This window comes from Cyprinodon variegatus, unplaced genomic scaffold (assembly GCF_000732505.1).
Source record: "Cyprinodon variegatus isolate N-32 unplaced genomic scaffold, C_variegatus-1.0 Scaffold79, whole genome shotgun sequence".
Classification (NCBI taxonomy): Eukaryota; Metazoa; Chordata; class Actinopteri; order Cyprinodontiformes; family Cyprinodontidae; genus Cyprinodon; species Cyprinodon variegatus.
Window position 1 is genome coordinate 1,167,231 of NW_015150532.1, and position 13,914 is coordinate 1,181,144.

Here is a 13,914-nt window from a genome sequence, read left to right on the forward strand (position 1 = left end):
CTTAAAAAGTCTTAAAAAGTCTTAAATTTAACTTTCCTTATTGCCTAGCTGCAATTAGAAAAAGCTGTAATGTCTCTAGAGGTGAGATTTCCTTAAAACTAGCCAATCAGTTTACTTTTTCAGGTTGGTTCCACCCTCAAAGTGACAAAAGTTGACACAAGCACACGTGTTTTCAACCAAAGTGCTGCTATGAATATTTATTATCCTTATGCTGTCTTGTTATATTGCTGACTTCATCCGAACCAGTATGCTCTACCTGGCCTTGAGACAGGAAGTTGGCCATGAGCGCTCCTCTCACGGCGTTCTCTAGATCACAGTCCTTGAATATGATCACAGGAGATTTCCCCCCCAGCTCCAGAGTCACCGGCTTTATTCCCTTTGATGCCATTTCCATGATCTGAAAGTCACATTAAAGACGAACCATCAGTCCTTCCTTTATAGAAATATTAAATTGAATAGGGTAAAACACAGACCTTCTGTCCTGTGGGCACACTTCCTGTGAAGGACACCTTAGCGACATCAGGGTGGTGACACAGTAAGCTGCCTGTTTCCTGTCCACCCTGCACCACATTGAACAGCCCCTCTGGAGCTCCAGCCTTGGCATAGATCTCAGCCAGTAGCACCGCTGTCACTGGTGTGACTGGTGATGGCTTGAACACCATGGAGTTACCTGTTTTGGAGAACATGAAACAGGATATCAAGTGAGGCCTAAATTCTTGGACTTATTGTTTGTATAATGATTGCTCTCACTCTGTAAAATTATGTTAAGCTTTGTGCATATTTTGGATAGATATGTTCTGAAAACTCTTTTAGATTTACTACCGGATGGTCAGAAGTTTAGTGTTAAAACACACTACGGCTAAAACATTCAAAGCTGTCGGTTCAGTTCATCCTTAACATGAACTAGTTCTAAATTAAGTCCATCCAGGTGATTTGAATAAATTGATTTGCGTTGATTTGAACTGCCTCTTCTTCTTTGCTCAAAATTCACATGACATTTGGATGGAAGCATATTCTCCTTTTTTTTTTTTTACTATAGTTTTATTTTTATCGGCGTACTTTTTTAGAAGAATCTGTAAGATAGAACTGAAACTTCCCACAGTATTCTCTAGCTTTTATCTTTTAAATTATTATTTTTGATTGAAAAATTGAGAATTTATTTTAGAACATGTTAAAAAAATACACCCATAATTGGTAAAGCTTATAGAGCGGCTCAGGTTATCCTGAGCTATCTCTATAGTTATGCTGCTATAGGCTTAGACTGCCGGAGGACATAGGGACCCCTTTTTCATCATTCGGCTTCATTCTATCTCTATTCTCCCATTCTGCAGAATTTTTTTGTTCAATCTCTAACGTTATGCTCTCTCTGGTTTTTACTCATAGTAGCTTCGCCTCGTCTGTTCCCGTTCAGCTGTGCTGCTGCCATCAACACTTTTGTTTATAGATGTTTGACCTCAGTCTATTTTTCACTGTAGTCCTGTTTCTCTGACTGTGATGGCTGGATGTGCTCTCTTTATCCCCTGACATGGGAGCTGACTCGGAGCTCTTCTGCCTGGCTGTGTGTTTCCTGGATGGGGCCGCCTGTGGAGCTGGTTGATAAATTCTTTTGTATCTTTGCTTCTTTCTGTATGTCTGCTCCTGTCTCCTTGAACCCCAGTCAGCCTCGGGAGATGGCCGCTCACACTGAGCCTGGTTCTGCTGGAGGCTTCTTCTTGTTAAAAGGGAGTTTTTCCTCTCCACTGTTACTACAAGCATGTTTGGTGTTAGGGATTGCCTTCTAGTCGATGCAATCGACTGGTTTTTCTTAGGTAGAAAACTTTGAATCAATTTGACTGGATGATCCGGTGAACTGTAAAGTGCCTTTAGATGACGTGTTGCGAATTGGCGCTATATAAATAAACTGAATTGAACTGAACTATTTCTTGTGCTAATTTTGAACAGTTTGCCCTAATTTGGAGTAGAATGTCTTTAGAGCTTCAGAAGAATCTCCCTACCACAGGCCAGTGCTGGAGCGGACTTCCAGGCAACGATCTGGAAGGGATAATTCCAGGCGCCGATGCCTACGCACACTCCAAGAGGCTCCCTGCGGGTGTAGGCAAAGGATCCCCCAGGTAGCTGAACATGCTGGCCTTGGCAGAAAAGAAGCAGAAAACCATTTAAAACAGAGGATTCGTTTGGAGAACTGATTTACTACACATTATGTCAATGGCTAAAGGAAAAATATCAGATAGATTTTTGGTCCAATTAGGCTCAGGGGCTTTGAATGAGGCATTACTGTGCTAATATGTTTGACAGGATCTGAATTAGATGATGGGATATTCAGAGATTTTGTTTTATCATCCAAATTTCACCATGACATTGTCCTTTACTTTATATGTCGTATTTTGCCTGTATTTTATCCATTGCAAACTGGAGCGGTTGACCTTTCATCTTTTCTAAAAAGTTTTATACACCCTTCACATCACCATACCCATATTTATTTTAGAAAGCAAGTAGAAATAAAACAAATGGACAAAAGCACTGCATACGCAGCTGGTACCAACCTGCCAAAGTGCTGGCCACTCCTGCATAATATTCTATACACAGTCTAGCAGAGTCCACATCTAAACGGGCCTCAGTGATTGACTTCCCATTATTGACCACCTCCATCTCAGCGATCTCCTCTCTCCTGCTCTGTGTAAGACAACCAGGGGTTAATACCTTTAAATGAATCGCTGTTGGAAAGACTAAATGATATAAAACTTGAAACACCTCGATTAAATGAGCAGCTTCTATCATGATCCTTGCTCTCTCCATCCCTGACATTCTGCTCCAGGGACCAAACGCCGACTTAGCCGCCTCCACAGCCTGACTGACCTCCTCTTTACCACATGGCTCCAAATGGCACAAGACACGGCCTGTAGGTGGAAACAAGAAACAAGACAATGAGAAAGATAAGCTGCAGAAAAATATTAAAACAACATTACTTTTCTAGATCAGTAAGGAAAAAAATTCAAGTCATACTGATCTGTTGCCTTGCTAAATTATTTATTCTCCTTTTGAGGTGTTTTTCTGTCTGTCTCAGCTTTGAGCATCTATGTTTCTTATTTTTGTTTGTAAAGGAGTTTAAGCTTAGTCAGATTTGATAAAAAAAATAATAAAAATCTATAAACACCCTTTTTTAATATAGCAACATATTCTATATTGACTCAAAGTCTGGACTTTGACTAGACCATTGTACCGCATGAATAAGCTTAGATCTTTAGAAACACACTGCAACTCTGGCAGTATATTTACCCTTATCCTGTTTGAACCATCATCATCTTTTTTTTTACCTCCTAAAAACCATTCCCTAAGCAAGACACTGCCACCGCCATGCTTTTAAAGAGAAGATGATGTGTTTAAACATAAGAAGTTTTCTACCTCATATAGTTTTGCATTTGGTCCAAAAGTTTCTATTTTGGCCTTAGAGACAAGTGTGGAAAAACTATGGCGAACACGACTTCTGAATCAAGACTTTTATTCACAATTATGCAATATGCATGTTGAACTTATAACATTAGAGTCCATAAAAAGAAACATGGATGCAGGAAAATTCTTTTGCAAAGGCGTTGTACAACACAAGTGATACATATTTGCTGAAAAACTGCACCTGCATACCAAGTTTTTAACTGATATTGTTTAAGGCTTAAGAATAAGTCATTATCAAACATCAGTGAGCAAAGTCCATTGAGGAAACAGCCTTCGCTGTTTGACTTACCCGTGGCGGGTTCATAAACTTTCTCCTTATCGCGTTTTTCTAAGCTTCTCCTTCTCTGTCCAGCCCAGTAGTTTAGCGGGACGTTGATGCTCACCGAACCCGTAGACAAGCACCTTACTGCGGCAGAAAGCGTGGGAGCGGAAGCGGGGAGAAATCTCCGGATCATTTTTTATAACCGACCTGTTTACCCCAACTTTAAACACTGACTGTAAACAGGAGAGAAAAAAAAAACAACCATACAGGTTAAAGTCATGCGAAAAGTCCGAAACAGTTGATTATAAACGCGAACATTTCCTCGAATCGTAATATGTGCTGATATTTTTGTAACAGCTTTAGCTCTCCTACGCACTTACAGAAAAAACTTCAAATAAACCGTTGAGGCAATTATTATAGCTTCTACTATAATTGTGAAGTCAACATTTCGACAGTTCTGCACAAGCTTAGCAAGAGGCGGGGCAAAGTGACGTTGTCAAACAGCGACCATTAGAAAGATGCGCGCACGCCGCCATATTGCGAGTGGCATTTTTAATGATTAGATCACTTTGAATGGCAGTGAAACGCAAAACAATTGACAAAATCTTAAACAGTACAATGAATTTGTTGCAAATTAAAAGATAGAAACCTAAAGCTACAAACTCATTGTTATTTTAAAGCAACTATTAAGAATAAGTAAACAAAAAAGGCGGAGTAAACTGACGTTGTCAAACAGCGACACTTAGAAACATGAGCGCACGCAACCATATTGTGAGTGGCACTTTTAATGATTTAGATTAACAATAATGGTAGTGAAACGCAAATGATGTTACAAAATATAAAACAATACAACTATAATTTTATGACTTTGTTGCAAAATAAAAGATAGAAACCTAAAGTTAAAAACACATTCTATTATTTTGAAGCAACTAATTAGAACAAATAAATAAAAAATCTGTAAAATCTCTAATTACTTTTTTTATTGATTCAGTCAGAAGTCAATTTTTTCTCTTCAACACTAACAGCACTAAACACAATTAAATAAAAAGATAAATCAAGGTGCTAAATACATTTTCATTCCATTTAGTTTGCTTTTTTTAAATGTTTTTTTTAGTTTTTTTTTTTTTAGAGAGATACTACTTTCAGCAGCAGACAGAAGAGGCAGGAAGTCTTCCTGTGCCATCTCTGTCTGCACATGTTTGTTCCTCTGACCAAATGCGGGCAGAGTAGCCAAAAATAGTTCGAGAGCAGCATTACATCAAAAATAATTTTCCTCGAGGAGAATAACGATCTTTTTTTAAAAGAAAACCAACTTAAATCTGCTTTTCCTATCTGTTCTGCCACCGCTCAAAGAAATGTATAAAAACAAAACACTTGATAAAACTTATTTCTGAACGTAAATGAAATTAAAGTTAATTTCTAACATTAAAGATGGTCATAACGGTGTGGGCGTGTTCAGTAAGTGGGAGGAGCTTCCCCGCAGTGACGTTCTAGCGCAGCGGCTCTGGCAGCACATTGCAGCGATGGCCGGAGACAGTGAGGCTCTTCTCAGGGACCGGGATGAGAACACCAACGTGATTCGGCAACCTTTTCTCATCGGTGTCTCCGGTGGCACAGCTAGCGGCAAGGTTGGCCTTCTTCTTAGCCGTTCCCTGACAAATCTTAATAATTTTATTACTTATAATTGAAGTCGCAGCTGCCGTTGGCACAGTAACGGGATGCTAAAGCTAATGAGCCGCGTGGCTGCTGTGACGCATCGGGCACATTGTCAGCCACATCACCTGTTCATCATAACCGCCCGGGATATCCGCTCGGTCCGGGGAGTCGATCAGCTGTGAACCTGAACTTAGTGTTTATTTTCCCCTTATATCTGTTATTTTTCAGTCCAGCTGGTTTCCTTTCCTTCAGCTCTGCCATGCTGCTACCCTGGGCTGGATTCCATCACATGTTAGCGGATTCGGTAAAACAATAGCTAATGCTAACGGGACGAATCTGTTTGTAAACATCGGTGAGCTCTGTGCTTTTCCGAATCCGTTTTATTTCAGAAAAATATGAAAAATCATTCACTAGAAATCTTTCTCTTAGTATTTTTTTTTATTAATTCAATTATTAATATTGTTGTATCGAGATTATGGGCGGATGGTAAGCACAATGTCCGCGCGAAAGTGCCGAATAAAAGATTTCGCCCACGTCTGTTCTCTCATGTAGGAGCAGCCAGTAGCTGCAGCGTGGGATGACAGGCATCGGAACAGATGCGCTTTAACATGTGAGACTCTGAGTGATCAGTTAGTCCACAATGAAACCTGTCAAATAAAAAAATAAATAAACACGCCTTAGATGGTCGGGGTCCATGATGTTTTCAAGAAATCACAGATTTAAGTTTCTTTATGAAATTAATTTAAAGCCATATGTTATTCCAGTTTGAAGCCATCAAGTCCACACTAGAAATACAATATAATATGTTGCATCGATTTATGAATTAGGGAAGAGGATTAAGGCCACTGTAAAAATAAAATGGAAAGTTAACTGATTTTTTAATTTTTTTTTTCATTTTAATATGGGAAAAAGTCAGTATTCTGACTTTAATCTTAGTATTCTGACTTTAATCTTAGTATTCTGACTTTAATCTTAGTATTCTGACTTTAATCTTAGTATTCTGACTTATTTCTCAGAATTCTGACTTTAATCTCAAAATTCTGACTGTTTTTCTCAGAATTCTGACTGTTTTTCTCAGAATTCTGACTGTTTTTCTCAGAATTCTGACTGTTTTTCTCAGAATTCTGACTGTTTTTCTCAGAATTCTGACTGTTTTACTCAGAATTCTGACTGTTTTTCTCAAAATTCTGACTGTTTTTCTCAGAATTCTGTTTTCCTCAGAATTCTGACTGTTTTCCTCAGAATTCTGACTGTTTTCCTCAGAATTCTGACTGTTTTCCTCAGAATTCTGACTGTTTTCCTCAAAATTCTGACTTTTTTTCCTCAAAATTCTGACTTTTTTTCCTCACAATTCTGACTTTTTTCCTCAAAATTCTGACTTTAATGTAGATGGGCACCATTAAGGAAGAGATGTGGGAGCACTCAGCTTCACTGACAAAGATGTGAGCTGTTTGGGAGGACCAGTAACACAATGGTGGAAAATGATGGAATCAGGTAGCCTGATAAACCAGACTAAATGTGAAATTAAATATGATTTTGGTGGCTGGGGCTTTTTTACTAGGCTAGAAATTAGGTGACTTTTTAGGTTCCCGACGGACCCCCGGTGATGCTATTTGATTAATGGAAGCAGAAGGTGATTTTAAAACAAGAGAGCTAGTTTAGTCTCTAAAACAGACATGGCTACAGCTTTTTTATTTTTTCAGTGGCCCCAATCCTCTCCCTTAACGAATATTGTGTTCGTATGATACATCTTTACATTTAAGCCCCGCCCCTCTGATTTATTATCGTGTGGATGATGTCATATCCCTTTGCGGTGGGTCTTTTTATAACCACCTGACTTAGTGTTACCCTTCATCAGCCTATAAGGTTTGAAATAAAATTTCAGCCAAATATATTATTTTGGTTGGACACCATTAAGTAGCTGCTGCAGCATTTGGTTTTAAAAAATGCATTCTACTTTGAACTGAACAGATGATTCTCAAAGTATAAATTATATTTAGAAGGGGATTGTAATAAAATGTGTAGGTGGTGTTAGTGCTCTGATTCAAGGGTGTATTTCAACCAATTTGTCTTAAAAATGCTGCATTTGGTCGAATTAATTGCTACTGCCACGGGGGGCAACAAAACCGATTGCTGCACAGTTTTATTGGCACAAAGACACCTAGGCCTCAGGAGGGGAGGGGATTGCTCAGTCAGCAATGAGCTGCTGGGGTTAGTGAGTGCACTTGATGGTCCACAGTGCAGCTTTATCATTTAACTCGCTGCTAAAGGTAAGGCGTGCGCCACCTAAGGTAGGGAGGGGAAGATGGACTGGATGGGTTTAATTTGGCCTGCTGAAAGTTTGATGTTTACTATTGGTTCCTTTTTTTTTTTTTTTAAACAGTCATCTGTGTGTGAGAAGATCATGGAGAAGCTGGGCCAGAATGAAATAGACCACCACCAGCGACAGGTGGCCATCCTCAGCCAGGACAGCTTCTACAAGGTGCTGACTCCAGAGCAGAAAGCCAAAGCACTAAAGGGCCAGTTCAATTTTGACCATCCAGGTATGGAAAGACGTTAAAACTCTTCACATTGACAGGACCTGTTTCTTTGCTGTTTGAAATTAAGCCAGTAAAGGATTTAAAAAAATTAAACGTATCATGTTCCTTTGCTTTCCCCTTAGATGCCTTCGACAACGAGCTCATCATGCAGACGCTCAGACTGATCCTTCAGGGAAAGACTGTGCAAATCCCAGTTTACGACTTTGTCACCCATTCCAGGTGAGCGTTTCCCTGACTCACCAGCTCAGATTATTTTTGTCTCCCACAGGAGAGTGATTTTCACTTACTAGTCATAATAAGAAGTCCTGTAAAGTGATTATTTTGGTGCTTTTCTTCTGGTCCTGAGTTTTTTTTTTAAAATCATGTCTGAATGCAGTCAGCCACAGAGAAAAGGAAACTTTTCTGTGTGTTGTTCCAGGAAAGAGGACTTTGTTACGGTGTATCCGGCAGATGTGGTCCTGTTTGAGGGCATCCTCATGTTCTACTCTCAGGAAATCAGGGACCTGTTCCAGATGAAGCTGTTTGTTGACACAGATCCAGACACGCGGCTCTCGCGTCGAGGTGTATAGAAAGATCGGACGGGACACACACAGCTGCCACATAATATTTTGTCACTTAGACTTGTTTATAAGTAACTTAAAACATCTATTTTTTGAAACGTTAAGTTGACTGTCAGGCAAACTATAGCACTTGGATTCTACAGGGCTGAACTCTGCTAAACATCTTACCATGTGTGTTTTCTTTTTTCAGTTCTGAGGGACATCAATGAGCGTGGCAGAGAGCTGGAGCAGGTGCTCAGTCAGTATATAACTTTTGTGAAACCGGCCTTTGAGGAGTTCTGTTTGCCGGTAAGAAAAGCTGCCAGGATTTTCCTACAATGACAGATATTGGAGTTTAAAAAAGCTGAAATGTCATTAATATTTATTATACATTTAGAATTTGGTTTTCAGTGTATATTTACTCCAGAATTGTGATCTATATTTCGATGATATAAGAAACTGGGGACCAGTTTCTTGTCATAATGTAAAGCAAATATGTGAGAAATCAATGCTGCAGTTGCATATTTGATCCACTAGGTGCTAATGTCTCGTTTTGCTTTTGTTGTTGAGAAAAATGTTGATTTCAGCTTTTAATTTGAGCTGCATTGGTAAATCATTGGATTTCCTTTAACTAGAAATTTCTTTCCCTTCTAGACCAAGAAATATGCAGATTTGATTATTCCCAAAGGGGCAGATAACCTTGGTAAGTGAAGGCTGGTTGTTGTTTGTATAAACACAGTAGGGCAGAGGTTGTTAACTTTCACCTACCAGGAAAAAACGGAAACTTTGTTGAGTGGAATGTCAACAAAATGAGCCAGGCTCCTGATTTAGAGCTCGCATTTGTCTGCCTATTGTATAATAGAAAGTTACATATTTTTTTGTGTGTTTAAGGTGAAAATAATAGAAGAAGCTGTAGCAGGATTTGATTACTTCCTTAATGTTTGCATATTTACTGCATTTTTCAGCAATCAAGCATTAAGCTTCCCTTCAGGAGACACTATTCAAGATCTCAGAAACTTTACTGGACTTGCTTAGCGCAGGAGATCCAAACATCTTTGTTTCTTTTTAAAACCTTGCTGATGCTCGTAGGCTTTCCAAAGCAATTGTTGGGGTATTGCAATTTTATCTTGTGTCCATTTTCTATATTGCAGTGGCCATCAACTTGATAGTCCAGCACATCCAAGACATTCTTAACGGTGGACAGACCAAGCGTCAGAACGGCTTTGTGAACGGACACAGCACGCCCCGGCAGCGGAGAACCTCAGAGTCCAGCAGCCGGCCTCACTGACATCGCCTCGCCTCTCTTCACAGGGCGGAGAGGGGTGTGGGTGTCGCACTGTAAATAACGCCACCCTGGCTATCCTGTATTTAAGAAGCAAAAGACAGAAGAGTAACGGAAATGCCTTGCATCGACTCCCCTTTTGTGATCGGTTATTGTTGTTTTTGTTAAAACTTGTTTAAATTTTTTGTTTAAAGGATTAAGAAGGGTCCTCTTATAAAAACCTCGGTTCCATTTTAAACCAGGTTTTCTCCTCCCTTTTATTTTTTTTTATGTGTCCCCTGCTGAATAATGGAATATTTTGCTGTTGGCAAATAAAAAAAGCAACGTTTTGTTTTTAATTTTCTTTTTTTTTTTTATCTGGTAAAACTTGAAGCCCTGATGTTTTGGGGCACCCTGGAAATGTTTGAAACTCACGGTTTAAAATTGGCCAAAGGCAGGTTTTCTGTCTGTATCGACAATCTTGGTAGTGTGTGTCGCCATTGATTAGTCAAAAATCTGTACGGCCCTGATGTTAATTTGTGTAACATTACAGATCTGTTTTTTTCACCCACCTCAAATTGTACTATTTAACAGAAGCATTGTTACTGCTTATAGTCATGTCACACATCGGAGGCAAACGCTTTATGATTAATCCAGAAATGGTTCTTTCATGGACATGTATTTATTTGAATTGAAATAATTTGTAGCCTGTCTAAACAGGTATTTTTAATTTAAAGCAAGATTAATTTCTAAATTAATTCCAAAGGTGCTTTTGCTCGCTCATTCAGCCAAATCAACTGTGATGACATAGACGGACTCAGGGTTATACAGTTGGCCTGAAATGCCACATCATCAATGGGTGGTTTGGGAGGGGGGGGGGATCAACGTCGCAGCAATAGCAGTCATTCCGGGTGTGTGGAGAACAGCCACCATAATGCCTAGGTGAAGTTGCCTCAGGTTCTCATGCACAGCAAATCTCAACACTAGAAACCAACCTCTGCCTAAAAGGGTTTCAATTAACATTTTTTAATGCCAAGTCCTGTATTTGTGATGTACACTTGAATGAATGAATTTTATTGTATGGCTGGGAAGTAAGGCTCTGATTGGTTAGTTGCCTGATGGTAAATAAACTGATGCAGATGAGTTTTGTTTGGTGTTATTTATTTAAGACATTTTATAACCGTGCCTGCAAGCTGTATTATCATGTTCTGTTTTCACAAATGCACGAGAATGATCAGAACCAAGGTAAAAGTGTTTAATCTGGAAATTAGTCTGGATTTCTAGTATCAAGGTTCCACAGTCACAGCAATCCCTCATGTTGGCCACTAGGTGGAGCGCGAGTGTTGCTTTGCTACCTTAAGTAATGTTCATGTGCAAAAGGTTATTGTAAAAAAAACTTTTGTATATATTTTTTTATTTTTATAACGATTTTTTTATAAAATATAAATATATAAAAGTTCCTTAGTAATTTTACATTAAATTTTAGTTCGAATAATTTTTTATTCTACAATATCCATGCCTCCAGAGAAATACTTATGTCCGAATACATTCTTTTTTCTAGAGACTGTTTAGTTTAGGTTAGCCTTATTATGCTCTGAGAAAGTATCTCCACATAAATCGTCAAGTAAAAAAAAAAAAAAAAGAACAAGAAACAAAAACGTGAAAGTAGTAGAGTTTAATATTTCCCAGGATTCCTGAACGCAGCAGACAGTTGTCGTCACAGCGTCAAGATGGTGGTATGTTTTTCTCCAGCTGCATGCTCCTGATTTAAAGCGCTCCCGTTCAGCTCGTTGTGTTTAAACTTTAACTTCTGTCTTCACTGCATGGTAGAAATTCGGGCTGCAGTTTAAAGCCACTCTGGAAAATGTGACGAACGTGAGGCCGATGGGGGAAGACTTCCGCTGGTTTCTAAAGGTAGGCTAGCTGCTAAGCTAGCATGCTCCTTCTGCCTCACCACTATCCAAAACTGCTAAATGTCTAATTCTGATGAATCAAATGCAGTTATGAAATAGATTAATTTTCATTCATTAATCTTTTTGACGTATGATGTGCTGTATGATCTCAGATTGGGTCATACCAAATTAATCAGGGGGGCGTGGTTAACATTGGGCTGTTTTCTACTGCCTAGTCAGCAGTGTTGGCATCAATCTTTTGTTTATTTACTTTATTTCTAAGAAAATTCTGCTGACATTTTAAGTGACGAGTTGCACCTACAACTTGTTTCTATAGGTGATAAATCTTGTTTACTTAAAGACCCCAATATGGGAAGATTATTTCGCTTTAGAAATGATCAAAATGCACAATTCGGATGAAATTGTGGTGTTTACAACAGCAAAAAGAGTATTGGGGAAAAAAATGGTCACACAAATATGAACCTTAGAAAAATATATAAGAAAAAAATAAATAAACAAATAAAATACTGTACAGGAAAGTGTTTTAACAATATAAAAACTGCAAAACTATAAAAACTGGAGAATAAATAACCAATATACAGCTATGGACATTTTAAAGTAATGGATATTTGAAAAATAGCAGCAACATCAGAGATGTGCAAAATGACAGCAGCATGTTATTTAACTGACTAAGGTAGAGAAACTCTGCAAATTCGTAACAACTTACCTAACATCTTATTAAGGTTGTTGGGAACAGTGGTGGTTATAGAGTCTTAGAGCTGCTGGGAGGAAGGATCCGTGATAACTCCCCCTGGTGCATTTAGGGTCAATGAAGGAGCTCTCCAGTTCTGAAACAGCTTCATGCATGGGGTGGGAGACATTATCCAACAGAAATGTTCATTTAGTTAGGACCCTTTTGCTTCCCACCTCCTGCACTGAGTCCAGAGGGCATCCAGTCACAGAGCTGGCCTTCCTGATCAGCTTATCCAGCCGCTTCCTCTCAGCTACCAATAAGCCACTGCTCCAACAGACAGCTCCATAGAAAGTGGCTGATGCCACAACAGTCATAGAAGGTTTTCAGGAGCGCCCCCTGTACTCTGAAAGACCTCAGTCTCCTCAACAGGAAGAGTCTGCTCTGATCTTTCTTGTAGAGAGCCTCAGTGTTGTGAGTCCAGTCCAATTTGTTATTCAGGTGAACATCTAGGTACTAATAAAAGTCCACTATCTAAAAGTACACCAGTTTCAGTGGTCACAAAGTTCTGGGTCCACTTTCTGTACTCTGAGTCGTCCCCACCGGTGATGAGGCCAACTGTGGCAGAATCGTCATAAAAATTCTGGAGGTGGCAGCTTTGGAGTTGATGGAGAAGTCTGCAGTGTAGATGGTGAAGAGGAAGGGTGCCAGCACTGCTCCCTGTGGGACCCCCTGTTATTTTAGATGGACTGAAATCAGTGCTAGCAAACACATTACTGTTCTGTTACCTTTTACTGTCCGACTAATCGAGCTTTTCTCCACCAATCACTATCATAACCAGCATTAGAATATTAAATATAGTTTCATATAGTAAAAGAAACATGGAAGTTGAGTATTATGACATATTTCCATGACTTGATAACAGTTTGTTACATCTATGAAGACATCTGGTGATTAAAAGAAATATTTCATTGTGATTATTGTAGACAAAATGCAGTTTAAAGGCGAGTTAAAAGATAAAGCAGAAGAAACATTGAAGCTTCCCTGAATGTGTTTTATTTTGTTGCTCTGCTCACCTAATCTGTTTTCTATTCTCCCCTTCAGCTGAAGTGTGGAAACTGTGGTGAGATCCCTGATAAATGGCAGTATGTGACTCTAATGGTAAGGATGGAGGTAGCTCAGCTTTGTTGCGTAATGAACCGTTTTAACATCGGGCGGCTGTCTGTGTTTTCACAGGAGAACGTTCCTCTGAAAGGAGGCAGGGGCAGCGCCAGCATGGTGCAGAAATGCAAACTGTGTGCGAGGGAGAATTCAATCGGTGTGAATCGACGGATCACTTTTAATCCTCCTGTGTTTGAAATGCTGGAAATAAACAGATGCTGATCTTTTTGTTGCAGATATCCTGAGAGAAACCATCACCCCTTATAATGTAAGCAGGCGTTTCTTAATCAGGTGGTTCGTTTGGGGCTTCACCTGCGTGCTGCTTAATCCGACCCGTCTAAAACATCTCGTTTGTTTTTCATTTGATGAAACATTATATAATAAAAAAATTTCTGATTTTATTTCCATCTAAAAAAAAAAAAAAAAAAACCACATGTCCATAATCATTCACACCCTTCTTAA

The 13,914-nt window shown here is 39.2% G+C and overlaps 3 protein-coding genes across 3 annotated transcripts in view; 2 read left to right on the forward strand and 1 right to left on the reverse strand.

The window, feature by feature from the left end:
* The window catches only part of LOC107083604 (aldehyde dehydrogenase family 9 member A1-B-like), an 11,113-nt gene extending 6,945 nt beyond the window's left edge, over window positions 1-4,168 (reverse strand). The window contains exons 1-6 of the mRNA XM_015372963.1: window positions 3,740-4,168; window positions 2,752-2,897; window positions 2,544-2,673; window positions 1,995-2,129; window positions 474-670; window positions 257-397 (exon numbers count right to left, since the gene is read on the reverse strand). Of these exons, the coding sequence (XP_015228449.1) occupies window positions 257-397; window positions 474-670; window positions 1,995-2,129; window positions 2,544-2,673; window positions 2,752-2,897; window positions 3,740-3,905 (915 nt within the window). The 5' untranslated portion in view covers window positions 3,906-4,168. The remainder of the gene's footprint in view (window positions 1-256; window positions 398-473; window positions 671-1,994; window positions 2,130-2,543; window positions 2,674-2,751; window positions 2,898-3,739) is intronic.
* A 1,045-nt stretch (window positions 4,169-5,213) lies between these two features.
* Window positions 5,214-10,041, forward strand: LOC107083606 (uridine-cytidine kinase 2-B). Its single transcript, XM_015372965.1, has 7 exons — window positions 5,214-5,340; window positions 7,752-7,911; window positions 8,031-8,127; window positions 8,327-8,469; window positions 8,659-8,756; window positions 9,102-9,150; window positions 9,599-10,041. Exons 1-7 carry the CDS (start codon window positions 5,236-5,238, stop codon window positions 9,733-9,735), a joined length of 789 nt encoding a protein of 262 aa, XP_015228451.1. The 5' UTR covers window positions 5,214-5,235; the 3' UTR covers window positions 9,736-10,041.
* A 1,358-nt stretch (window positions 10,042-11,399) lies between these two features.
* The window catches only part of LOC107083619 (chromosome unknown open reading frame, human C1orf123), a 6,101-nt gene continuing 3,586 nt past the window's right edge, over window positions 11,400-13,914 (forward strand). The window contains exons 1-5 of the mRNA XM_015372984.1: window positions 11,400-11,444; window positions 11,539-11,622; window positions 13,396-13,452; window positions 13,528-13,609; window positions 13,689-13,720. Coding sequence (XP_015228470.1) covers window positions 11,439-11,444; window positions 11,539-11,622; window positions 13,396-13,452; window positions 13,528-13,609; window positions 13,689-13,720 — 261 coding nt within the window. The 5' untranslated portion in view covers window positions 11,400-11,438. The remainder of the gene's footprint in view (window positions 11,445-11,538; window positions 11,623-13,395; window positions 13,453-13,527; window positions 13,610-13,688; window positions 13,721-13,914) is intronic.

Bases quoted from the DNA above. Each gene is read 5' to 3' on its own strand.
- LOC107083606 (XM_015372965.1), top strand. From the start codon at position 5,236: ATGGCCGGAGACAGTGAGGCTCTTCTCAGGGACCGGGATGAGAACACC. The intron at 8,470-8,658 runs GTGTATAGAAAG...TTCTTTTTTCAG, and splicing joins CACGCGGCTCTCGCGTCGAG to TTCTGAGGGACATCAATGAG. The intron at 9,151-9,598 runs GTAAGTGAAGGC...TCTATATTGCAG, and splicing joins CAAAGGGGCAGATAACCTTG to TGGCCATCAACTTGATAGTC.